The sequence below is a fragment of the Triplophysa rosa genome, linkage group LG19 (assembly GCF_024868665.1).
Source record: "Triplophysa rosa linkage group LG19, Trosa_1v2, whole genome shotgun sequence".
In the NCBI taxonomy this organism is placed as follows: Eukaryota; Metazoa; Chordata; class Actinopteri; order Cypriniformes; family Nemacheilidae; genus Triplophysa; species Triplophysa rosa.
Window position 1 is genome coordinate 20495441 of NC_079908.1, and position 27045 is coordinate 20522485.

Sequence of the window (27045 nt, forward strand, 5' to 3'; positions counted from 1 at the left end):
TTTGAAAGAGAAATGTGGCAGTACCGTGGTAGTGATACCCTTTTGATTTAATAACACTATTGTTACTTTGTTCATATACCCCGGTATAAGCATTATAATTCCTTTCAAGAAAACCAAGACATGACAATAGTGCTTATAAGGTATTTTTTAGAAGTAATCTTTTACAGATGTTATAAGTGTTAATCATTCACTGAAAAAACACCTTTTAACTGAGTATGTGTGTGTACAATGTGTCAAACAGGTCTGTAGTTCCAAGTGTGTCCGCATAACATGTTAAAGTGAGTGTTTGATCGCTAAACAGGAGCAAAGAGATAAAGGAATTTTACAGGCCTGTCTGCAATATGAGCCCAATTAGACTAATAAAATAAAGTCTGTTTGAGTCAAAGCTTTTTCAAAATCAATCTGTAATGTTGTCATTTTATCTTGGTGGATCTCAAAAATAAGACAAATCTTTCATACACCTTATACAATAAACCCAAACGCAGAAGATCAATAAACAAGACTGTCTGTAAATGAACACTGTGACATGTTTATCAGCAATCGAGTGTGCTTGTACTGTTGATGTATGTTAAACAGGCACTTTGATTTGTGACTCCACATTAAAAAAAAACAAGTTAATCTAAACTAAGAACATTCAATGAAAATCTTTTTTTTTAAGTAAGAAATGAATCTGTATAACTGACATTTCAAGATAAAGGCAAATTAATGTTTTTCCCCACATGATAATTAATTTTCATAAAATCGCTGACGGCCAGTGTCTTTGTGAGATCCACAATGTGCAAAGTCATTTAAAAAGCTTCCTCTGTCTGCAACTCGCATCATTTCAACCAAATACATCCTCGAAAACAAGGACATAACCTTCAAGATCTGGAATTAATAAAACAGATCCTTAAGAGAACACTCGGATTGAGTAAAAAATGTCCCTCTGTTTTCATCATCAGTCTTTAGAGAGCGTGGCAGTTCCACACAAGAAATCACACAGTGGATAATCGTGCAGTTTTGAATGCTTTGTTTTCACTCTCTCGTTCTGTTAAATATAGAAGTCCAGTCTGCTGGAGATGACTTTGCAGCCCTGCATGGAGAACACGCGTTCTTCTTTGGGGAAGTAGTTGAGTTCGTGAGCCATCTGTTCAACGACTTCTTTAACAGGGTCGTGACCCTTCGCTGCCATCTCGGCCAAACCGCACTGGACAATGTGCCTGTATTCCAACGGGAGGAACGGCACGAAGAAATCAACCAAGTTCTTATCGATCAAACTCGTGTGCCAGAAACCACCTACAGAGAAAGGGAGAACAAACATTCTGTAGTTATAAAGTGGTTACTGACAAATAATTAGAAACACAAATTTAAAACGAAATCATATTTTATCGGGCAAATTCCATGAGGTGTCCATGACATAAAGCTGATGTGCAACACATGCAGAATTGACCAATCAGCATTCAGGACTAGAACGATTGTTTAATGCGCCAATGATGCTTTCATACAGTAGAGTAATCTTTAAATATAACATTGTTTGGATATCGAGGAGGAGACGGGTGACGTACTGTTTCTGTTGTTGAAGACTGACAGTGACAGAGCCGTCTCAAGATCCTTTAACTTGATCTCCTCACGTTCTCTTCCGTCCTTCCAGAAATTCAGAGCCACCTGAACGATGTTCTCTCCCCCGGCATTGCTACAGAAACACAAGACAACAAAACTATAGATAAGCAGGTGTAGCTCAGTAAGGTACAAGACCAAATCTAATCCAGATAAATCTTTCATAGCAGTTTGAAGTAGTGCACTTCAGTTTTTATTTGCACGTGTTTCCTGGGGCCATGACCCTATGACTACTAGCTTGAGAATGACACTAACCTGAGGAAGATGAAGATAGCCTGTCTGTACGACACTCCATTCAGGTTGTCATAGAAATCCAGATACGGTTTAATACTGTCGATCAGGCCGGGATGCATTTTATCCATTTCGTCAAAGATAAACATTGAGCGTGCGCAGATGGACACATTTCCCCTTATCCACTCCTGCAACTGCGTCTGCGCACACAACAGAGATATGATTTGACACTCAATGGAAACGATATGTTTTGATGACAATTTGCTATGAAATTTCAACTAAATTATACAATGCATCAAAACGAGCTAATTTGGACTTAAATCATGTATTTATTAAATTAAACATTCCATGTTGAATGCATTACATTTCATGTGTTATATTTCAATCATAACCTTCACTCTTTTTTTATTTATTTAACAAAACAAAGAATAAAATTTCTGTGTGTGTGAAGACGTTACTTTGTATGTTTCTATGTGCTTCTCATGAGGAAAATGTGCCGTGGCTGTAAACAGATGAAAGAAACCGCTGGACATTCCTTTCTGGTAAATATTTTCTGCTATGAGCTGGCTCACAAAGTTCTTCCCAGTACCGGTCCAGCCATGGAGGGACAGAACCAGCGGCTTCTTTGGGTTCTCATTGCTCATGAAGCCTGTGACGGCTTTCATGATGACCTGAGAGGCGACGTGCTGCCCGAACAACTTTGTGTTGAGGTCATGCTTCAGCCCTGTGGACAAGAGAACAGACCGACAGATTGAAAACTGTCCCATCTTCAGAACCTCATCTACAGAACGTGCCAACACAGAAATGACACATTGGTGGTGATTCTAACGGTTTGTGAAATGAGATAATGTATTTGGACAAGAGACAATTTTTTTATTACAATGAAAAAAATACTAAAATGAACAAACATGCGGTCTCATTATTCAACAAACTAAAATCAAATACACTAGTAATAGTACCACAACCAACTTCAGAGACAGGTCTAGATGACAGTCTGATCAAATCAAGATTTAATATTATTATTCCTTACATCAAAAATGAAACAATAAACCTATTATGATAAAAGCACAATTCTGAGTGTGATTTTCGCATTTTGAGCAGTTGTTCACAAGAAATTACACACAAAAGCATGTTCCTATAAAGCAAACCTTGACCACAACAAATTGTTCTGCAAGGCCTGATCAAACCCACATTACCTGTTGCATTAAAGTGAACCCATTTATCGTCGCACGCCTCAAATAAATACCGATAGATAGTTTTGCCCAATGCTACAGCCCCTGCGCCCACCAGCAGTGATGTGGACACGGGCTCTATCGCCCTCACGACCGTCCCTGAGATCAGGATACACTGCAGCAGGGTGATGTATGTACGAGAACGATTTTCTTTCATTTTAATAACTAAGTCATCGATAATTTTTTAATCGCAAAACAAAAAAACATCGAGACTCCAACTCACAACCTCCACTTCCTGATTACGTGACGTCAATTGGCTGCGACGCGCACACAGGCGCATGCGCGGTGCGCTAAGTTCAACTATCTTACATTGTTGCAGTATTTTGTTATATTATTTTATTACAGCCTATATTTAAATATCGTTTAACGATATGAAAACCTCCAAAACTACCCTTAGGAAAATATTTAGTTTCTGTAGTAATCGAATTAGTTACACCACTTAACGTTACTGTAGCAAACCCATTAATGTGAATAATTTTGAATTTAGTAACGTTAGGTTAGCATGTCACAGACCCAGACACTACAAAATGAAACACAACCAGAGTTGTGTACCCAAAAAGCAAATATAAAAGACTCCGTACAAACCTGTTTTGTTGTACGAGATCCACTCCGGTCTGCAGCATTCGTGAAAGTAATAAAACGCGTTTTGATAGCTGGCCAGAAAACCGGTGATAGCAGCTGCCATCCCGACAGCAATGCTGGTGCTGATGGGCTCGATTCCCGCCGTTACCGACAAACACCCCGAAACACACACAGCAAACAACAGCCAACATCTCAACCGCATCGTGCAGCCTGAAACCTAATCTAAATCTGTACTGTTTTAATCCAGCTCAGTGAGATAATGAAGCGACTTCCGCAAACCGAATCAAACGGTTTCACGTTCTGACGTCACGAAGATCATTTATAACTAATCAAATGAAGTCACTTTGCAGTGCACATTTTGCATTTACATGGTAGTGTTTGGTTCATAGCAAGCACGTTAAAAGCATTTTATTTATATGCTATCAATATTTTATGGCAAATTAATATTTGTTTTACTATAATCACATTGTGTCATTATTAGGTGAGAATTTACTTTTCTTTACATTCAAAGGCCAATATTTGTGTTCTTGCTCTTTTCACTATTTTCTATATTGCATTCTTTTATCTTTTTTATTTGCATTTTCTTTTTCTTTCATGCATCTCAAGACTTCAGGACTTTAAAACAATTATTTTAATAAGATATAAATGGCATATACTGTATAAGACGTTAACAAAATATACATTCACTGCAGGGGGTCACAAGAACACGGGTCTTTTCTTCCATCACACATCAACACATATGGGACGACAAAGTTTGTTCAACTTTTAATAATTAAATATGTTTGGGACCTCCTGATACTCAGTGTCCTTAAATAAACTAGCTGCATTTTTTATTTTCACAATATAAAATGCATGTTATGTATTATGTGCATAAAGCATAACGTTTCTATTTGTGGCCTTTACTCTTAAATATCTTCTTCATGTTAAAAATATCCGCCTGCTTAAAACTATCAGTGCACGCATGTTGAAAGCTACAGAAGAGAAAACACATTTCAGATATTTTCACCTCAGAAATCAGCGGTGAAGCACGTTTAAAATAAATATAGCCAACCTACTGCCATATTTATATGAAGTGCTAAATTTCTGTCAGAATATCAAGACAACGATGACAAGTTTATTTTGTAATGATCATGTATTCCCTCTAGAGGTCAGCAATCTCTATATTTATATCATCCTAACGTTTGTTGTTCTTTATAGGTGTTTTCTTGTTATCTAAGCTAACATAAAAACATACAAATGTACTAGGATACAATATACATATATAAAATAAAATAAATTACACATATTACGTGGTTCATGTATGTCTGTGTTCTCTGCATGGTAAGCACAAAAACTAAAACATCGGTAAATAACATTGTGTTCACTGAAATTTAGTATAATAAGATAAAGCAGAGTAAAATTAACATAAATAAATAATACTGAGGATGGAATAACAAGAATTAAAAAATGTAATATTTTCTAACGGACTACTGCTACCTCACGTCATTTCCGGTTCTGCCATTTTGCGGTTGCGGATCCGAGTCGAGCTACTGCTGCTGCGTTCTCACAGATCACCGTCAATCCAGCGTCTGATTTCACTCTGAAAACGGTCCAAATAAACCGATAAAATGTCGGATTTTGACAGTAACCCCTTCGCGTACCCGGACTTTAGCAACCCGTTTCAGGTAAATTCAAATAAACATGTTTTATTGCTGTATTTTGTTCTCTAGTTTCTTATGTTACTCCAGTCATGTCAATCAATTTTCTTGTCATTTTGATTAGTCGATACATTTATTATGCTGAAAATTGATTTTTTTTACATAAACATATTTACCTTCCTTCAGTTTTGTGTCAGTATGCAATGATAAAGTCTTTAGTAATGATTAGGGTTGTGTTATTATTGTCATCATCGTGATTCTGACGGTTCTGGTCCATTTCTGGGGTTCTGGTCAGACAATCCAGACAAAAGCAGCTTGAATTCACTCTAAATACGCGTATTTTCCTCACATTTATCCATATCAACAGATCTCTTTAGTTTTATTCTAGTGATGTAGAGATGATGGGAGCTTTAAACACGGGCTTGGTTCTGTATGTTATATTTCATTGACTATGTGACATTTTGTGCTTGACTTTATTTTGGGGGATTTGTAGTCATTTTAACAGTAATTTATAATCAGATGGGTAATGTTTTCATTATGTATGGGGTTTGATGGGGGTGTTTAGGGTCAGTAATCTCTGTTCTGAGGTTTGTACTTCTGCTGTGAAGACTTGGAAAAACAGATGATGTGTTTTGATAGGTGATATCCTTGTATGTGTGTATGTGAGCTCCGGTCAGCCGAGGGAATAAGATCCCTGACCGCCTGTTTTATTTTGTATTTTTATCTTGTAGTTCTTGCATGTTTTAGATTGCAGCGGGTGATCCAAACATTTGTTGTCCGTACATAATACACCAGATCTGGTGATTTGTTTGTAGAAAAGACACTTCTTTGTAAGTCAGTTATACACAAATGCCATATGCCTTGGGGTTCTCTCTGTTATTGTTTGCCTGTTCTCTGGGGAGATGTAGATGTGACTGTGTGTGTTTGACATTACAGGTGTAGAAGAAGCACACAGGTGCAATCTTACCAGCTTTCGATTTGTGTGGACAAATGCTAATTTATGAACAGCAGATTGTGGCCTTTGATCTGTCGAATAGGACATGATCATTTGGACCTCTTTTTTTTGCATTTGTTCACCCTCCCTCCCTCCCTCCCTCCCTCCCTCTCCCCCGCCCCCTCCCTCTCCCCTCCCTCACCTCTCCTCCCTCCCCCTCATCCCCACCTCTCACGCCTCCCCTCTCCCCTCTCTCCCCTCTCCTCTCCCTCCCTCCCCCCCTCCTCTCACCTCCCTCCCCTCCCTCTCCCCTCCTCTCACCCGTCCCTCTCCTCGTCCTCCCCCTCTCCCCCTCTTCTCCCTCTCACCCCCTCCTCGCGTTCCTACGCCCTCTCCCTCTCCCTCTCCCTCCTTCCCTCTCCCTCCCTCCCTCCCTCTCATGTCCAGTGGTCAACATCAAACCACCCACGCAAACTCAGATCTTATTTGCTGCTGTTACGCACACACACAGAAAGTCATTTGTCTTTACGTTTTCTGGCTTGTCTTGGAAGTCGTCATTGACTTCAGCTGGTCAGAAGCGATTAGCAGTAATGGTATGCGGTCCGTCACGGAGTTGCCGTGGTAACTTAACACGAGTGCAGTCCTGTAGCTGACCGACTGTAGCGACACGTCTTAATAATTCATGCTGTCTCTTGATTTCATTGAGTTTCTGATGCTGTTGTTTAGGGTGTATAGACGGTCTCAGTCTTGGTTTTATTTCGCTTGGCTTGACCTGCCACCCAAACCTCATGTTGCAGTGAAATTTGTCTGATATATAGGTCTACATCAGCATTATGGTAGACAGCGTTGTGTTCATTTGAAACTGCTTGGGACTAAGGCCTAATTGTTTTTTTTACAGTGTTATTTTTGAAATTATTTTTAGGGGTGTAATCAATAATATATTTGGCTCACAATTTAACACAATTCAAGACACAGGGTTCACAATACGTATCACAGGATCTTAAACATATTAAAAAACTTATATTTAAATTAGCATTTATTTCCAGAAACGTAACAATATTCAAAAAACTCACAGCTTATTCTAAATTTTACAACAATCAATGTTTAATTTAGCCTGATGTATTTAAATTAATAAAAATTGAATTGGCCTGTCACTGAAAAATAAAACAAAATTACAATAGAGAAAGGTAAACCTTAAAAGATAAATTCTTAAAACAGTAAAAGCAAGCACAAAATAAAAAACAAAGCATTAAAACATTATGGATGTTGACACAGGTCACATGTTTGCAGCTTTACCAAAGGATTAAATAGTTTGTAAAAAAAAGTTTTTTGTATTGTTTTGTAAAATTTTTGTTTTGTAATGTAGCGGTACCCCTCTAATAAAAGTTGTTTTTCATAAAATGAAATGGTTTGTTCTGGTACTTGATGCTTATTGGTCGATACACCATTGCAGTCACATTACACCATTGCAGTCATATTAAATACAGTAAATACTAAATACTACAGTAACCGCTATGATGTGAAACGCCTGTTCAACAGCTACTACGTATGTATCTTACACTCTCAGACCTTATTGTTAAAACAATGTAATGATCATTCCTAAAACCTGGCACATTGTAATATTGTATGATTCAACTGATGTGTGAATAAGCCTCATCCAATCAGATTTGACTTCTGGAGCTCTTAGTTTGATTCATTTGTTTAATAAAAACAGTGTGTAAAACACGTGCAGTTCCATTTTTATAATAAATGATCTTTTGAAAAGTGTTGACATTAGTTCATGCTCCCCTGAATGTCTCATCCTCCAGAGTGCTGTTTGCTAATCATTAAGTTGAATGTTGACTTTACCCTCATAAGCAGTTTCCAAAAAACAAAGTAAACAGTCTTGATCCTGTATGTAACCTAGAAACAACGAGTGGCGTGCTGAACCTGTCTTAACTGATGTAGTTTCAGCAACAAGTAGGCGTGCTGCAGGATGTTGCAGAATTGCAGAGTTGCAGAGAGAGAGAGAGAGAGAGAGAGAAAGACCCACATGTGTATCATGAATTGGTCCTGACGGTGCAGTTTGAGTTTATTATAATGATTTCATAATGCGACAACTGTTTAAAAGCGGTCTTGTAAAACCTGTGTGGGTGTGTGCTTGCATATGTTTGTGTAGACACAAAATGTGTCAAACTTAGGCTGTCTAAATTAGGGATGCACCGATAGGATTTTTTGGCCGATACCGATTTTAACAAACAACTATCGTCCGATACCGATATTGGTCAATTGCATAGTACTTTACAATGCTAGCTAGTTTTTTTCTGCATTAAATAAATTTTACTGAACATGAATTGGATCCATTTAAAGGAAAAGTTCACCTCAAAATCAAAATTGTATTATTTTTTACTCACCCACATGACTTTCAACGTGTTTTAAGACCTCCCGGCATCTTCGGAACACAAATAAAGATTTTTTTTGGCTACATCCCAGAGATTTCCAGGCCTTCTCATAGACATCATGGTTATAGTTGTGGTCAAGGTTCAGAAAAGTACTAAAGACATCGTTAAATTGGTCCATCCACTCATAGTGGCTCAATTGAATTTTTTTGAAGCGACGACGATACTTTATCAGAATCAGAATCAGAATCAGAAGAGCTTTATTGCCAAGTGTGCTTGCACACACAAGGAATTTTCTTTGGTGTTGGAAGCTTCTAGTACAGACATTCAACACAATGACAATACAAATTGACAATGACAAATTGACAATGACAAATTTTATGTGCGAAAAGCAAAATAACGACTTTAATCGATATATTCTCCTCTGTTTTGTCAGTCTATGGTGCGTGTTCCCGAGAGTCTTCCTCAATATCGAAATCATCAGACATTTTGGGAAGATCAGCTTATATACAACGTGCGTCTGCTTGTAAACACAGAGTTGCGCTTCCGGGTTGTCAGTCAGAACGCCGGCGTCTGCCCCCACCGAATGCTCTCGTGAACGTGCACTGTAGACTGACAAGACAGAGGAGAATATTAAATTGTATTATTAAAAATATAAAAAATTACATTGAGCCACTATGAGCGGATGGACCAGTTTAACGATGTCTTAAGTAATTTTCTGAACCTTGACAACAACTACAGAATAACCATGATGTCTATGAGGAGGCCTGGACATCTCTGGTATGTCACCTAAAATATCTTTATTGTGTTCCGATGACGCCGGGAGGTCTTAAAACTAGGGATGCACCGATCCGATACTCCTGATCGGAATTGGGGCCGATACGGGTATTTTTTGCTGGATCGGGTATCGGACTGACGGGTTCCATTCAAATCCAATCCTTTGCTTTACCCTTGGATGTTACTCTAAGCTTCAAAAAGGACTATCAGGAAACCACCGTAAAAGTTGTGTTCCACGTCATGTATTTCGATAGCGTTATGCAAGGAATAAACCAATATAGCATAATTAAGAAACTCTGACCTCCGCTGGTGCTGTCATCTGTCAATCTCCATCCAGCATGCATGTGTCCGGTAACAAGTCAGGACGTTACTCGTTTCAATGTTTTCATTATTCTTCACAATCACTAGATAATAGTCTATGGTTTTATTTAAAATGCATTTTGCCAGAGACAGTACTCGCTGAGTGTATTAGATTAATGCACTAGCTGGAAGCAGTCTATGTAGTGCGTCATTCATACACAATAACTCTTTTTTTTTTAACTGTTGGATGGATGCAATGCACTATGTGTTAAACACGTAACATATCTCTTCTCTTTGTGTTATAACCGTTTTGAACATGGGGAGCAAAGATCCCCGCGACATCAGAAGGATCGTCATCAAGATGCATCATTATGCGTTCGGGATGCTCGTGATTGAAGCGGGTGCATTAAGCGCATCATTCTGTGTCCAGGATGCGAATGAGCGAGCGTCTGTTCCACTCTGCAATGGAGACTTTTATACTGTGATAGTTTTGTGCAATAAACAGAGATTTATTTGTTAAACATTTTTTAAGTATCTGTACTTTATGAGACCACATTGTAAAGCATATATCTTACTCCAGTAGAATATATAAATACATTTGTATATATTTTTTACCTTTAATACAGTACTTAATTACATTTAAAAAATCCTACTTTTCTACTTTTAAGAGTAAAAATACTTAAGTAAAAGAAAGTGGTAGATTTGAATGTACACAAGGAGTAAAAGGTTAAAAACAACATCTATTTATGAAATGTAGTGGAGTAAAAAGTATGATGCGCTTTATAATGTAGGGAAGTATTTTTTTTCCAAAGTAAAAACAATCTGATAAAGTACAGATATTTTAAAATGTACTTGAAAGTAAAAATGCTTAAGTACTATCCACCTCTGGCAATTAAAGATAAAAGTATATGCAATTCTACGTTGATCAAGAAAAACAGTGCTAGTATCGAATCAGGATCGGTGTCGGCCGATACTCAGAATTCAGGTATCGGAATCGGATCGATAAAGGAAAAAGTGGTATCGGTACATTCCTACTTAAAACCTGTTGAACGTCATGTGGGTGAGTAAAAATGAACACAATTTTGATTTTGAGATGAACTTTTCATTTAACATTTGAAGAGAGGCACAAGTTAGACAAACAGACAACATGACAACCTTCAAAGGTGATTTTTTGCTATCCAATATTCATTTTATTAACAACATTAACTCATATTTGACATTTCTTTAATAAACTTCATAGTAAACTTAACAAGTCTGTGCTGTTGCTATTTCATTATTTTGCTCAGCGAAAACGTTGGATTATTCAGACATGCAACTCATTGCCTCCATGCAGTTAATTAATAAACCATCAGCCTTTTTCATGCTATTGCCGATATGCCGATGGTGTTAAATTAATCCAATATAGGTGGCCGATACATCGGTGCATCCCGAGTCTAAATACGTCTTCCCTCAAAAGCGTTTGATCCGTTTTGCTGCTGGGGACAGGAGAGCAAAAGAAGTGATGTCAAACCTATAATGATGTGAGAAAGGAGAACCTGTCACTGTGTGTGTGTGTGTGTTGAGGAAGTGATGACTCAGTTCAGTCATTTGAGTTTAGTCATCTGACTTATTCGTCATCATCAGTGCTGGAAGTTTGTTGTCACGGGACTCATTCAGAGAGAGGTTTCACTGAATGAGAGTTTCGTCATACTCCCTCATAGGGCTGGGCGATGTGTTTAAAAAAAAGATCGATAACCGACTTCGCGATGTCCGATAATATCAGGTGTGTTTGACTTCATGCAACGTTGCGCAGACAATCAATCTGCGGATACGGACCGGGAGGGAATTCGTTCCGGACCCGCAAAACAAACATGCACGCATGCACACACACACACACACACACACACACACACACACACAGGCTTTGGTTGACTATCCCCGTGGGGACAGTCCATAGGCGTAATGTTTTTATACTGTACAAACTGTATATTCTATCCCCTATCCCTAACCCTATCCCTAAACCTAAAGATCATAGAACACTTTTTGCATTTTTAGATTTGTAAAAAATATTGTTCTGTACAATTTATTAGCTTTTTTGCCCCTGGGGACCTCAATTTTGGTCCCCACGGTGACACGAGTCCCCATGTGTTGGTGTGTATTCAGGTTTAGGTCCCCACCGGGATATACAAACATGAACACACACACACCACACAACAGGCGTGCCACGATGCAAAACCAGTGTTGCAGTGACTTCTTTCATCAGGTAAAGCGCGTAGATAAACCATAGCTTTTATGCAGTAGAAAAATGTTTCGGTTACAGCCCCGCAGAGCGTGAGGTTTTGTTTGCCGACGAGCTCGTCTTTCTCTTGGTCTATCTGTCCAGCGACCGGCAGAAAACAGCAGCACTTCAACTGACCAACAAAACAGCTTTCCAAAATTCTGTCACTGTTACTGACTGCCTGGGCATATGAACATGAACGTTCACGCTAAACCTACATCGCATGAAATGTTATATAACACGTATTTTCCATTATTATCGATTATCGTCTGTTATAGCCGTTTCGGGGCTGTTGAATGCTTCATTCTGATTGGCTGACGAACGTTCGAGGGTGATGCATTATTTCAGGTAAAGCACACCTATGAAGGTGTTCCAGGTCTGCTGACCGCATTACAGTTCCATACACTTCGCCAAGTTTAGCCTACTGTCCGCCAGTGAATATGTATCTAACAACAGACAAAGTGACAGGCAAATTCCATTGTCTGAGAAGAAATAACTATTAATTTTATGGACAGCATACTTTGAACAACAATGGCGAGAGCACTGTACAGGACTGTTCAGATGAAAAACTAAAGCATATATCAAAGGTAACGGCAAACTACATGACACAATCAGTCGGGTTAAAGATAAAACACGAAGCACAAAAATAACAAAAACAACATGTTAAATTCGTCTGTGGAATGGGTAAACGGGACTTCAAAACACACAGCAGGAAGCTTTGTATGGCCACTGCGAGAACCGCAGCTGGCGCAGAAACCTCCGAGTCACTCTTTTTCTCTTAATACTTTTCTTATACGACAGGGGTGTTAAATACGACGAAAACAAATCAAATATAGATACTTGACTTTTCACTCTCAGTGAAGCAAACGCGTTGCGTGCATTCTTCTTCTCTCGCTCTCGGAAAACTGCATATGCAGCTCAAGCAACGTCTTCAGATGAGATGCGTAAGAAATTAGTCCTACCAGCAAGTGCATTCCGGGACAAATACCATACAAATGTCTTGAGATAAAACATCGTAACAACGTCTTGTGGTACGGCATTGTGTTACCGTGGTATAAGCGGAATAATTGACTCCGTTAATCAGTTATGCACACCGAGGTGTAACCGGCCACTCCGCTTCGCGTCGCTGAGCCGCATTACCACCTCGGGGTGTGCATTAACTTTCGATAATTGAACGGCCCTGTCTCAATTATTCCTTACATAATTGTCGTTGTTTTATCGACATCGGGATATTTGCGAGACATCGGCGATATACGATAACATCGTCACATCGCCCAGCCCTACTCCCTCATGAAGTTTCTTTCAGATGTTGCTCAGATTATCCACACTGGTATTATTGGTATAAATTCAGTTTCTTTTCACACACAGGTCAGTCGTAAAGGAGTGTGCGACATTGGCAAAACAATTCTGGGATTTTACTATTTTTAACGATAAGCAGGCGATATTTTGCATCCTATAGTTTTATGTTGTACTAGATCCATCTTACATGTTACCAGGACATTCATTGTTGATTTTGTTAATAGAGAATAAGAAAGAATTTCTCATCAAATCCCTTCATCATTTCTCAAAATATCTTTTGCGTTTAACTGAAGAGTCATATACAGGTTTTCAAGAACATAAGGGTAAATAAACTATGTTAGAATAATTTATATTTTGAGTAAACTATAGAAAACGGAAAAACAAAATCGAATGGCTCGTTCATGCATGCTCTCATTCGGATGTAAGCCTTATTGCTCCCACATCGGAGCTTTGCATTGCGGCTTTGAAATCAGGTCTATATGGATTTATTATTTTGAACTGACAGTATTCGTCAGAAAATTCGTCACTGTGCGATCACCTCTGCTCTGTGTCTGTAAACTTGTCAATGATGAGCTGAGCTGTGACCGACGCGACAACAGCGAGGAACATCAGTCATCCAGCCGCTCGCGGCGCGCATTCCAGACTCTCTTCTTCTCACACACATAGGCCTTTACTGCAAACTCAAACTCGTGTGTTTATTAAAGTGCATACTCTCAGAAATAGATGCATTGAGATGCCAAAAGATAAAAGTGACACAGAGACTAATAAACCTGTATTTAGAGAATCCTCTCCATTGTGTCGCAGCTTTGTTTTGCCTTTGCTCTGAAGAGTTGGAGCAGTAATTTCAGGGTTGATCTGATTTCTGCTGTTTTCATCTCGGCTATGTTCAACCGTAATCTTGTTTCTGTCTAAAATAAGGCTGGAGTTTGTGATATTTGATTTCTGTGTATCTGAGTCTGGTCTCTCTACATGTACATTCTGAAATGATCTCGAGTTGTGTAGGAATACACAGACGAAGGAGGTCAAACTCGCTGACACGCTGCTGGGGTTCCTGCTTTAGAATCAGGTCACCGAATACAAATGCAATGAGACTGACGCTCGAGAAAAGTTTGTTGCTTTAGTTGATGTTTGAGTCAGTAAAGACGTGTCATTCACGCCTGATGATGATCGGGAGATGCTAGGGTGTGACATCAGACAATAGTGTTTCGTGTTGTGTTTGACAGATTTCTATACATACAGATGACTGAAAACAGTCAGAGACAATGGCTTCCTCACGCATCACATTTGTATGTGTGTGATTATCTCATAAAACATTCAGTGTTTGAGTGAATTATTCATGGCTCTGGAACCCTGGCAGTTGGTTTGAAACGGATCCGCCTCAGGACCAGAGCGCCGCTTTCTGGGGCTGCTATGGAAACAAGGGATTGAGTTAGTGTGTGTGTTTTAGCTAACATGGAATTTGTCATTTACTCATTGAGGGAATATAAAACTCTTTTTTTATGCTGTCTACACACAGATGTCTTTTAGTAGTATGTGTACAACATTCTTTCAGTAACGTGTTACATTGTTGTGTTATGATGTCACTTTTAGGTCAGCAGTCGAAGCTCTGAGATGCCACGCCCACCCACAGCCGACTGTCCAATGACTACTGTACCTTATATTGCACATTAAATGGGAAATCATGTATTCACTCTAATAAGATCTGATTGGTCTCCAGAAAAAAATGTTATTGCTCAGAAGTTTCTCTTTTATAGTTTAGATTTAGCAGAATCCAGTACCTCAGAGATGACATGTTTTTCTAGGCTAACCCGGAAGTGAGCGCCGTTCTGGTTCCCTTGACTGAAAGCCTATGCATTTTTCCCATCGACTTTTGGAAGATTGCATAAAATAAGCTCTGTGATTAACAAAGGTTTATGATGTTTATACGTTTTGTCTGTCAAGATAATCTTTACAAATTACCACATTTGTTACTTTTGAAGCCGAAATACAATCGTCAGAAGTAAAAAGCTAACACGATGCTATCAACAGACTACACTTAAGGTCGCTCGATATCAACGTCACCACCACCAAGCCTCCGCAACTCTTTCAAACTTTATTAAAAATGTCTTCCCTGGTTAGTAATTACTCCGTGAATGAATCCGCATCTGCGGTTTAGGAGATTTGTGCCCATGTTGCATTATTTGTGAGCTTTATATGCGCGATGACGTCTAACGTCCCCGCCAAAGGAAGTAGTCGCTTTTAGCAACTTGTTAGCAACCGCCGTTTTTAAGACACAATAAGGCTTTAAAATAATCACAAGCGGATTATAACTGGTGTGTTTATGTCATAGAATAAAACATGAAAATATTTCGAGGTTTTTGAGACGTTGTTGACATCTCTTCTGAAACTCAGATCTGATCTCAGATTTTTTTCTTTTCCTTTCATAAGGCTGACCGAAAGGTAATTTGTGTTTACACAAGATACAAGCCAAGGTTGAGACAACAGATGCGACCCTTGCCATTGTGTTGTCATCTCTATTATAGCGGTAGTTTTTTCACTGCTTCTCTGTGTCCCAGCATACAGACTTTATGGAGTGAAAACCAGTTGATAGTGACCAAAACGTGTCTTCTTTTTTCATTTAATTTGGCAGGGGCAACTATCATATTCAAAATAAAAACAATGTCAAATTACAGTTGATATCACTTTCTGTTTGTTTTAGCGTGATGCATTGTGGGAGACGCAGTGTACATACTGAAATAGTACACAAGTAATGCTGGTGTGGTATTCTGAACACTCTCTTTCCTCCTCTGATATCTCCTCGTGTTTGAATCTCTCCCCTTCATCTATTTATAGCTTCAGCTTTGGGAAAATGACTGGAATCAAGCAGCAGAAAATTGCAGGTTGGCTCTTATACTTCTGCAGTTAAAGGCTGTGAAAACACAGGACAGGATTTGTAGTATTTCCTCAACAGAGCGTGACATCATGTGTTTGGTTTCTGTCTGTGGATCTTCGCTGTTGTCTGATGCTGACTCAACGCTGGCCGTGTGAATGAGTTTGTCTCGTTCTGGTGTTCACCAACATCTGTGTGACATGAATTATGATAATCACTCCTGTATCAGAAGCATGTGAGGAAGTTGTCGTAAAGCAGCACATTGTGTGAAGTCTGTAAAAAAGATTCATTCTTTCTTCTTTTAGGTGAATCACGTTTTCATTCTTCAGGGTGAATGAAAGTAACATTTTCGCAAATGGATACATAAGTGTAATTTTATTAACCGTACCCAAACAGACCTAACATCAGCAGTTTTGATAAATATCGTTTTGTGATGTATTAAACGAGAAAAGGTGCGTCCCAAATCGCGCACTTATGCACTGTTCTACGCCGTTTTGTGGCATAAATAGTGGGAGTAGTAGTGCGTTCACATTGAAAATTCTCGAAAAAGAAGTGCTCTTTAAGTACCCGGATGATGCACTTTTTTAACCGAAAATATGAAGTGTGGAATTGTGGACACTTCACGCACTCAATGGTCGCAGTTTCGCTAACGTAGCGGAAGGGAGGCGGGGCTATCTGACGCTGCTCGAGCCAAACTCTCCTGCAGATTGATAACGGTTCATGCTGGGCAAAACAGATGAAAATGACATTAAATGTGCAATGTACAAATAGATTTTTATTCACACGCATTGTGCCGTGCGATTGACGTCATTTGCGCTCGTCTGGGAAACCGACGATACTTCCGGTTAGTATAAAACCGTTTAGTATTCCATTTGGAACGATACTTCCCTTCTAACATTCATGCACTAGATGGTTGAGTGCATAGGGCGTAGTTTAAGTGCATAGTGTATGGTATGTCATTTGGGACACAACTAAAGATTTAAATGTTGTCTCTTTGTTTTTCTGCAGGATCCGTCCGTGACGCAAGTAACGCGGACTGCCCCTCCTGGCTTGGAGGAGTATAACCCTTTCACAGACTCGAAGCCGGTGAGTGGCTGCACACTAAGAATTAAATGAATTTTTGCTGTCTGTATTGTTTAAGCTAAAGGAATTATGCAAATCAGTTTTCAGCGCAATTGCACCCACAAAAGTCTGGGCTGACTGCAATTTGCATGGCGCAGTTGGTAATCCTGCAGACCGTCTCTGTGTAAGAATGCAGCAGACTGATGCAATCTGGCGTGCTTTACTGGGACCGTGCAGCATCACTCCAGCACTGCAGTCCAGACCACTGAATCTGCTCTTTAGAATGCCGAAGGTGCACTGGACCACGCCGCGTGTGTCTGGATGTGTGCCCGGATCGGATCCATCAATTGATCATTATTTGATGTCTTGTTGAATTAATGCTACCATGATCCATCCGAAAATGTGCAGATTCTTTAAACTACCACCTGCTTTTTAGCATAATGTTAAATGAAATCTATAATGTGTCTAAGGTGTGTTTGCGCTGAAAATACTGGCAGATGGGCTAGTGCTGTTAAAGCTCATTGTTAGACTAATTTGTGGGTGGTTGGTAAATAATATGCAGGTTTTTGCAGTGAAATCCCAGAATGATGCAACTGCTGAGGGAATGCACACCCGACACCCTTATGAGAGGCTGGAAACACACAGATGTCCTGGAGTTTGTCAGCAAACAGTTGTGAAGGTTTTGTAAGGACAGTAATAATTAGAACAGGCTGAAAATCTTGAGAGAGAGGAAGAGAGAGGCTGAGAGGGAGACGTGTTCCCAATAGACTATAGGCATCCTGCGCACTACATACTGTGTAGTATGTATTAGTTACTAAAGTTTCAGTGTAGTTTGTTACATTGTCATGTGACTTTATTACTTTGAACTTGTGCTGTCCAAATGATGAATTGTGATTTGTATATTTATGTGCATGTATAAATAAACATACATGAGTATATTTAAGAAATATGAGTAACATATATTTATTTATACATAATGTAAATGTTATTTAAATGAATTATGCTTGATTCTGATTGGCCAGTCACAACATTTGCAGGTTCGTTTGAATAATTTTGACAGATTTTTTTGACAAATTAAATATACATATATCTTTTAATAACATATGACATTATATTTACAACTGATTGAACCAAATTGCCTGTTCGTGCCATTTGAACATATTTTATTACCTTAAAACCGAAAGTAAACGGCTTCTCCTCGCCGAAGGTCTGCATTTGGTCAAATTGAGCTAAAAATATTTCAAATTCACATTTCATGTCCAGTTTTTTTCTCATGTGGCAAGTAGCTGTGTAATAAGCGGTATAATGTACAAGCAGCCTGCTGTTATCGCAGAAATATGATCACGACCCGACGCGAAGCGTCTGTACATTATCCCTTACTTAGCTTTGTATAGGTTTATGTAAGTATTTGTTATATAGCATTAATATATACATGTTAATATACACACGCATATATTGTATAAACACAAACGTTTATTTTGGAATCGATTTATTGCGATTAACCGATTTGACAGCACTACTTTGAACATGTTCAAACTGATGTCCGCTTCTCACCTTGCAATTACATTTAGCATTTTAAATCCCGTTATGTGTCAGAAAATCAAAGCCAGTCAAACAGTTGCATTTGACAGACACTGTTATCTACAGCTGGAATACTGTATTCCATTTATTGCACATTTTAGCAAATATAATTTTATGTTTTAGCTATGTAAATTTACCTTGTGCATTAAAGGGATACTTCAGCCAAAAATGAAAATTCTGTCATCATTTACTCACCTTCGAGTAGTTTTAAATCTGTATAAATGTCTTTGTTCTGATGAACACAGAGAAAGATATTTGGAAGAATGTTTATAACCATACTGATTTTGCCCCCCATTTACTCCCATAGTAGGAAAAATTACAATGGCATCCAAATGTGCCCCAGAACTGTTTGTTGTCCTACATTCTTCAAAATGGCTTCTTTTGTGTTCAACAGAACAAAAAAGTAATTTTTCCTACTATGGGAGTCAATGGGGGGCAAAATCTGTCTGGTTATAAGCATTCTTCCAAATTTCTTTCTCTGTGTTCATCACAACAAAGGCATTTATACAGATTTGGAACAACTCGAAGGTGAGTAAATGATGACAGAATTGTCATTTTTGGGTGAAGTATTTCTTTAAGTATACATGCTTTATATAGCATATTATTGCTTTTCTAAACACAGCTTAAGACATGTAGAGAGAGAAAAGAGAAAGGTAGACTAAGCTAGCATACAATGCAAACAAAAACACATTTACGGTCTGGTTTCGCATGCCCAGAACATCCCACACCTCCACAGCATGAAGCCTCGGTCGTCCTCTGCCCAACAGTCACATAAATATAGAGATCCTTTTATTTTCTTGATTGTGAAATGTGTGCATACGAATGACTGCATTTCTAAATGATCCAATGACTCATTCAGTCAATCAGAATTCTGGGTGTCTGGTGTTGTGATTCACGAATCTGTGTGGTTTTGGTTAACAACATCTCAAATGGATGTTTTGGTGTTTATAGGTCCCACAAGGCGCTGGTCATAAATCAGTCCCACCTACAACTAACACACAGCCGGCCATCATGAAGCCCACCGAAGAGCCGCCAGCGTACACCCAGCCTCAGCAAACACAGGTACAGACACAGTTAGACATCTCCAAACTCACAATCTTTCTTAGTTAACAAATACATGAACAAACTATAGGTTTGAGAAATACTCCCCAAAAACTCAACGGACCCCTCCGGCAGGCCAGAAGACCCCAGAGCGTATGCGATCTGTTCACGGGTGCAGTTATAATGTGCAATTCAACAGCCCTCGAGGTGAAGGGGACACCTCGCTTCACACACACACACACACACACACACACACAGAGTGTGTATCAGATGACTCACTCGCTCGGGCTTCCCACGGTGACGTCAGGCGCTTCGGGTTAGGACGCAAGGTGATCCAAAATTTTGGTAGAGGGCGAATAGGAACCTGCTGTTATTTGGCGCCGTTTCTGTGGCGTTAATCTTAGCGTGTAGGGTGCCGGGAGGGTCCGAGCCTCGGGGCTCCACAGAAGGCTTGCTGCGCGTCACGTGATGTAGCCTTTAGGGAAAAGCCGGGAACTCTGGGCTTTCTGATCCCTTCGAATGACCCAGAAATAAGTCCTCCATCAACGGCTCAGATATGAGTCGTTCTGAATATTCTAATCTGTCAGAACTGGGACGCTGCTGTAACGGGAGAGAATGTGCTTGTAAATTAGTGATACGGGATTCAAGTCTGTAGTTTTGGTCAGTCACCTGTCCAAAAGACTGAACGGGGTCGTGCACTTATTGGTTGCCTTATGCACTTTTTTTTACCAGGTATAAACCTATAGCAACAGTAAGGTGCTTACTCTGATGATGTATTTTCCCAGGAAGTTGCATTTAGTTTACGTCAAAGCCCTGCTGTTGCTAGTCGGCGGCAGGTGATATCTGAAGAGGTTCTCATTCCAGAGCTTTTGTTTGAACAAGAATGTGTATACACCCTTAAACAGGTGATGTCATTCATTTTCCATAAAATGTCAAATGCACATGTGTGCGAGCATGTGTGTATTTTCAGCTTGTAGGAATACACAAGTGTACAGGCGACCACAAATCTACTAGACGTGGACTAAAAGAAACTCCCAAGTTTGACTTTCTGTCTATTTACAAAACACTGAACAGTGCTCACACAAGCTCACACAAAAGTCCCACAACCCACACATTATTTACATTACAACCAGCTCAGTCTGCTGAACGAGAACCTCGCTGTCAGAACAGTCAAATATTTCTCACTTTACCATCCAGACAAAAGATTTGACTGCTACTGTAACGTCATTCCTTACCTTCGGGGTCTTGTCCAAATCAGAAGTCATTTTCAAAGGTGAGTGTAGAAAAAGCCAACTCAGATCATGTGTTTTCTAATTGTCATTTTCTGTGTGTACGTGTCAAATGACTTGGAAGATTAAAAATGAAGAGACTTCCCCAGTGTGATCAAAGCAAAGCGAGGTTTGGTATCGGAGTGATTGTGTTTGTGCTTGATTCTGACAGCTGTTCACTGAAAATGACTTCAGATGTGTGTGAATCACAGACGTACATGTGTTAATAACTGGATTGTGTGTGTGTGTAGGATCCGGTGCGAGCCCAGGCGGAGTTATTGAGAAGACAGGAGGAGCTGGAGAGAAAAGCTGCCGAGCTGGACCGCAGGGAGAGAGAGATGCAGTCTCTGAGCGCGTCGGGAGGCGAGTTATTACAGAGCTCGACGTCTGACGTATACAACAACCAACACCCTTATTAGCAGGACACATAGAATATACAGTTCTGCTCAAAGCCATGTGCATTCTGTACGTCACGTACCAAGTTTGGATGTAAAGCTAGTGATGTCACATTGCACATTCAGAACAGCTGTCAATCATTTTATTCTGACCGTGCTACTATGCTGGATGTAGTATCAACTTTTGTCCGTCTCTTTTGAATCATTTGAACATATTTTTCTCTGTTTTTTTGTCAAAGGGAGGAAAAACAACTGGCCACCCCTCCCAGAGAAGTTCCCTGTGGGACCGTGTTTCTATCATGACATATCAGTGGACATCCCAGTGGAATATCAGAAAACCATTAAGATCATGTACTATCTCTGGATGTGTGAGTAACTCTTGGTTCTGGATTATAAAGTGATTAACTTAAAGTGCTGTGAAGGGTCAAATGTAAATACTAGCATTAGTGAAAAAAAAATTGTGTGCAATGTTGGTGTTGCCAGGTTGTGTGTGTTTTTTACTCTTTGTTCCTGAAGAGGCGTGTTTTTGTATTATAATAATAGCCTAGTGGTACAAAATGACATTAATGGACTCCTAGAGAAGGTGTTTTTGTCTTAGATTTCTATTTGCAGATGAGTGTTTTGTGTACCCCTGTGTGGGTAGAGATCGGAGTCGCATGCTGTGTGAGACAGATCTGGTGCACCGTGTGTCATGTGATAAAGATATCATGTGACTGAGACTTCATTTTGCCTGATCTTATAGGGCAAGAATTGGCTCAAAGAAAGAGGGAATGTTGAAAACCCTAGTCACTTAAATGTAAAAATGTAGGTTGTTATTAAGATTTTAAACCATCGGGCAAGAAATCATTTGTTTCTTTTCAACAAATCAATCTGTATTTTTTATGGGGAACACACAAAAACCCCATAAAAGTATTATATAAGCATAAAACTTGTGCTATAAAGTTCAAATGTGATTGAATTCATTTTTAAATGCTTTAAATTCTTTTTAGTTTAGTTTACAATTATTAGATTTTTGTTTACAGTAACAAATTTAGTTGTCATATTGTGCTTGATAAGAATGAAATGTATTTTTATGATCTGCAATCATTTTCTCGTGTGCTTCTCTTCCAGTCCACACGGGGACGCTGTTCGCAAATATTTTCGGCTGTCTGGCGTGGTTCTGTGTAGACGCATCGAGGGGAGTGGATTTTGGGTTGGCCATGCTCTGGTTCATGTTATTCACACCCTGTTCATTTGTCTGCTGGTACAGACCTCTTTATGGAGCGTTCAGGTACACGCACACACACACACACACAAAGAGAAATGTTATGCAGAGGTCAGTTTGTAATTGTTTTCTCTCTCTCTGTCTGTTTGAAGGAGCGACAGCTCATTTAGGTTCTTTGTATTCTTTTTCATCTATATCTGCCAGTTTGGCGTCCATGTGCTACAAGCCATCGGCATTGCAGGTTGGGGAGCCAGGTGAGACGCATATATTTGATCTGATCAGTATCGGTACCAATTGTAGAATTGATTGATGGGTATTTGAGACAAATCGATGGCACACTGTTTATACAAACAAACTCATACCGTTGGTGTTTGTTTGTACGCGTAGCGGTTGGATCTCAGCGCTGACGGGTCTCAACACCAGTATTCCCGTCGGGATTATCATGATCCTGATCGCTGCTCTCTTCACAGCCTCGGCTGTCATCTCTCTCATCATGTTTAAAAAGGTGACAAGCCAAATACAGTATTGACAATATAACATTCACGTCAAAGTGACTCTGTTTTCTAAGAGACCTCGTGCTGCATTCGAAATCATTATGTTCCTTTTAGGCTAAGCTGACTATGTTGACAGTTGGAGGCAGCTCACTAAATGAAAGTAACTTGCGAGTGTTTGTTTTCAGGTCCATGCGCTGTACCGGACCACCGGCGCCAGCTTCGAGAAGGCGCAACAGGAGTTCGCCACCGGCGTCATGGCCAATAAGACGGTGCAGACCGCCGCCGCTAACGCTGCTTCCAGCGCTGCTTCCAACGCTGCCCGGGGAGCCTTCAAAGAGCAGATCTGATTGGTCCAGAGAGCTTAGACCCGCCCCTGCTCCGTCCAAGCTACTCTGACCCCTCCCGCCCCCTCCTCGTTCCTCCTAACTGTACTTACAGTCGTACATAAGCTGCGACTGGCTGGTCAAGACCACACCGCTCACATTGACTCAATGCACTCCTGTGACTGACTGAGACCCCGGCCCCTCCCCTCACGTCAATCAGCAGGTGTGCGCGCCTGATCTTTCATTTGAGTGTGTGTGTGGAATGCCTACCTACTCTCGAGTGTGTGCTTATGTGCGCGTAAACAACCAAGTCGTCACTTTGTACGTTCACATCACTGTTGGATGTCCGTTCGCCCCTGTTGTGCTGAAAAAGAAAACAGGAAGTGATGTTATCAGGTGTCCTTTTATGGATCCAAGAAGATAAGAGAGGTTTTCTTGCCCTCACAGGTCCATCTTGCCGATCTGCTTTAAAACAAACACAATGGCTGAAAAACAGCCAATTATTTATTTCAGGAAATTGTGACTGTTGTCATTGCATTGTAACTTATGACGGATTCATACATTTCCCCGGGTCTTGATTTGCAAAGTTAAATGTAAGGATTGATCGGGTGGTTAAAAATATATGACGACGGATGCTTCATAGTACTGAAAACAATGTTCAAACTCTTAATGTCAATAGTACTTAATAATAATTTATTTGACTTTGGAAATGAAATTGGCCCAATCATTTCTTCAGCGGATATCTCTAACTTTCGTGAGAGAAGTTGTCAAGAACTTTGTGCTGCGAATGAGCCGGCACTGGAGTATCTAACAGATCCACACACAGCTCAGAGGGTCTCTATACCTGTACATATATAAATATATATATATATATATATAAACCTGTATGATGACAAAGTATTGATTGGTTTTAAACCTGTGAATGATTCTGAAAGCTTCCTGGTTTCTTTTCGTAACAGAATTGTTTTGGAATGTTAACACAAAGGTAAAGCACTCAGGATGATGTGATCCTGCACATGCATGGGAAGCCTGCTGACCTGTAGACCGGCTCTGCCAGTCTTACGTACCTAAACTGGAGAAAACACTTTAATGAGGATAAAAATAGAAAACCAATCTTTGCATCACACCGCCCTAACTGCACATCACTGAAGACACGTGGTGTGTGATGTGTAAGACTGTGGCGTGTTGGGCCGGATCAGTACCGTTAGATCAGACCAGCTGATGTTGGATTCTTAATGCACTTTAGTCGGGTAGACAGTGTTGTATTAAAATCAAAGCAGTAATTGAGGTTTTATAAAGGGTTTCTCCAGAAATTTGTTCGGAATGTGGCATCTGCCCTGACTAAAGCTCAACGTGTTACAAATTCAATTGTCCTTCATCATGTGTCTTTGGTTTGTTGTTTTGTCTCTGTAGATGTGCAGATGTGCTTGCGTTTGAAATTGTTTTTCTCACTTGAGTGGAGCAGAGAACCTTTGTAGCCTTGGTTACTGTCACCAAGAGACGGCCAAGTTTTGTAATTATGGGATATGCATCAAGATGGAAATGTATCATGATGTTAACCTTTCAGTGTGCGTGTGTTCCTCACCCATGTTCAGTGTCGAGTTTGTTTAAAATGTTTCTGCCTTATGACTTCAAGGACAAGTTCACCCAGGACTTCTGTCATCATTTTCTCATCCTCGTGTCATTCCAAATTCGTATCTCTCTGTCATGGAACACAAAAGACATTTTCAGATTTTTTTTAACATCTGATGAGTGTCATGTTTTAATTTTCTTCATCTTTATTTCATTTGTACACTCCTTTATTGTGTGACACTGCAAGTCGTTCTTCCTTTTATAAATAAATTTCACCTGAATGGCACCTGAATGTCCTTCTATTTTCAGCTGTTTTGAAATACTTTCTTGGACACAAAAAAGACAAACTCATAGACTGACCCGTGACCTCTCGTGTGTGGTGCAATGCATCGTGGCTTTAAGGGGTCTCTCTCTTTTTGAATGAGTGATGTTAGGGATCTTAGTTGAAACACTGATACATGAGAAACGGATTGAGGAGAGGCAGCACTGGTTATATTATGACTCTTGAGCGTGAAATCTGATGTTATTTAATGCAGAATCGAGGGATATTTGTATATTTTGTACAACTAAAGGAAGGAGGCCTGTTGTCCTTAATTTCATCGTACTGTACAAACGCACTCGCGTCTCTCCTGTAGTCGCATGTTGAGTAGTTTGAGTTTTGTATTTATTGTATTAACACAAAAATAAAATAAAAAACAACAGCGAAACCTGTGTTTTATTGATTTGCATGCTCAGTCTTATCTGTTTTCTGATTGTCATCAGTAGCATTTTTATAAGCCCTGCAACTATTTTTAATAAGAATGATTTATTACTTCGAATCACTATTAGGTTAAAAACAAAATAGTGTTGTCAATATATATTTGTTAAAACAGATATTTATAACCATCTTGTATATATCCATATGGGATGACTTCTTTCCCCATATAGGGAGATTATAGGCATTACATTTTATATTAAACTTTAATACTTTATTTTATACTTAAAGTTTAAGAAATGCTATACATTATACATTTAATTCCTCGAGACCCACTGGTCACAGTATATTTTATTTCAATTTAATGCATGATTTTGGCAGATGCTTATATCCACAGTGACCTAGAGTTCTTTTTTAGAGCATGGGTTTTCAAACGGATGTCCAGGGACCACCAGGGGGCCTCCAGTTTGCAAGGGGTTCCCAGAAAATTTCAGAGAAGAAAGACAAAATGAGTGTTTATCTCTTCTTTTTTTGCTACATGCATGGTTTCACGAATTGTTTATTTGTATCTTTATAGTGAATTCTTCTCACTACAGTTCCTTAATTCGCGCACAAAGTGAACGCTGCTACAGTACAAATACATTTGGATTTAAAATGTTTTAGCCAACTATTAAAGTTCAGAAACAATATGTGGTCTTTATAATATCACATTTAAATGTTTCTGTATACGTAAATATGTATAGATGGATATGTATTTTAGAAAGGGGGTCGATCACAAAAGGTTCTTTTTTGGGGGACCACAAATATTTTTACATATTAAATATTAAGTTTTAAATAATTACAAAGTAAAATTCTTTATTATTTATGTTTACGCTATGTTCGTGTATATTAAACGTTAGAGGGCGGTAAAGTGCTATTTCTATGCAAAACTCAGATGAGGCGAGAAGGTAAGATTACTTCCCTTCCAGGTCGCGATTGGCTGCTAAAAATACGATTCTTCCAGAACCCGCTGTGATTGGTTCACCGATGAGAAAAGTAACAGTTACCTCGTGTCGCCCGAGAGCTCTATCAAAAGCAGCAGTACATAAAGTAATTTATATTTGAACGATGACAAAGCATAAATTTTAATCGCCATACATACATTGAAACTGCAATACAAAGTAATATTTCAAAATATAACAATGATTATTTAGACTATTCGTACGTGTACGTGACCATAGAGCCTGATATTGTATTGTCATAGAGCCTGACAATATTGTATTGTCATTGTGTTGAATGTCTGTACTAGAAGCTTCCAACACCAAAGAAAATTCCTTGTG

General features: G+C 39.4%; 2 protein-coding genes across 3 annotated transcripts; one reads left to right on the forward strand and one right to left on the reverse strand.

Moving 5' to 3' along the window:
- Nucleotides 1-90: 90 nt before the first annotated feature.
- Nucleotides 91-3930, reverse strand: tor1 (torsin family 1). 2 transcript variants are annotated; one of them, XM_057361015.1, is made up of 5 exons: nucleotides 3645-3930; nucleotides 2286-2551; nucleotides 1852-2027; nucleotides 1545-1672; nucleotides 91-1275 (listed from the first exon to the last, which is right to left on the reverse strand). In XM_057361015.1, the coding sequence occupies exons 1-5, from the start codon at nucleotides 3841-3843 to the stop codon at nucleotides 1031-1033; spliced, it is 1014 nt and encodes a 337-aa protein (XP_057216998.1). In that variant the 5' UTR covers nucleotides 3844-3930; the 3' UTR covers nucleotides 91-1030. The 2 variants fall into 2 exon arrangements, with proteins under 2 accessions (XP_057216998.1, XP_057216999.1); XM_057361016.1 differs by lacking the exon at nucleotides 3645-3930 and adding an exon at nucleotides 3024-3307.
- A 1211-nt stretch (nucleotides 3931-5141) lies between these two features.
- Nucleotides 5142-25757, forward strand: scamp1 (secretory carrier membrane protein 1). The gene is made up of 9 exons (XM_057360616.1): nucleotides 5142-5305; nucleotides 17101-17178; nucleotides 19687-19797; nucleotides 21296-21407; nucleotides 21679-21807; nucleotides 22550-22709; nucleotides 22796-22897; nucleotides 23031-23148; nucleotides 23323-25757. Exons 1-9 carry the CDS (start codon nucleotides 5249-5251, stop codon nucleotides 23482-23484), a joined length of 1029 nt encoding a protein of 342 aa, XP_057216599.1. The 5' UTR covers nucleotides 5142-5248; the 3' UTR covers nucleotides 23485-25757.
- The last annotated feature ends 1288 nt before the right edge of the window (nucleotides 25758-27045 follow it).

What these genes read in the sequence shown, in the direction of transcription:
- scamp1 (XM_057360616.1), top strand. Translation starts at nt 5,249, where the DNA reads ATGTCGGATTTTGACAGTAACCCCTTCGCGTACCCGGACTTTAGCAAC. An exon ending in CTTTCACAGACTCGAAGCCG is followed by an intron (nt 17,179 to 19,686) that starts GTGAGTGGCTGC and finishes TGGTGTTTATAG; the next exon opens with GTCCCACAAGGCGCTGGTCA. An exon ending in CCTCTTTATGGAGCGTTCAG is followed by an intron (nt 22,710 to 22,795) that starts GTACACGCACAC and finishes GTCTGTTTGAAG; the next exon opens with GAGCGACAGCTCATTTAGGT.
- tor1 (XM_057361015.1), bottom strand. Translation starts at nt 3,843, where the DNA reads ATGCGGTTGAGATGTTGGCTGTTGTTTGCTGTGTGTGTTTCGGGGTGT. An exon ending in AGCACATAGAAACATACAAA is followed by an intron (nt 2,028 to 2,285) that starts GTAACGTCTTCA and finishes TTGTGTGCGCAG; the next exon opens with ACGCAGTTGCAGGAGTGGAT. An exon ending in GCTATCTTCATCTTCCTCAG is followed by an intron (nt 1,673 to 1,851) that starts GTTAGTGTCATT and finishes GTGTTTCTGTAG; the next exon opens with CAATGCCGGGGGAGAGAACA.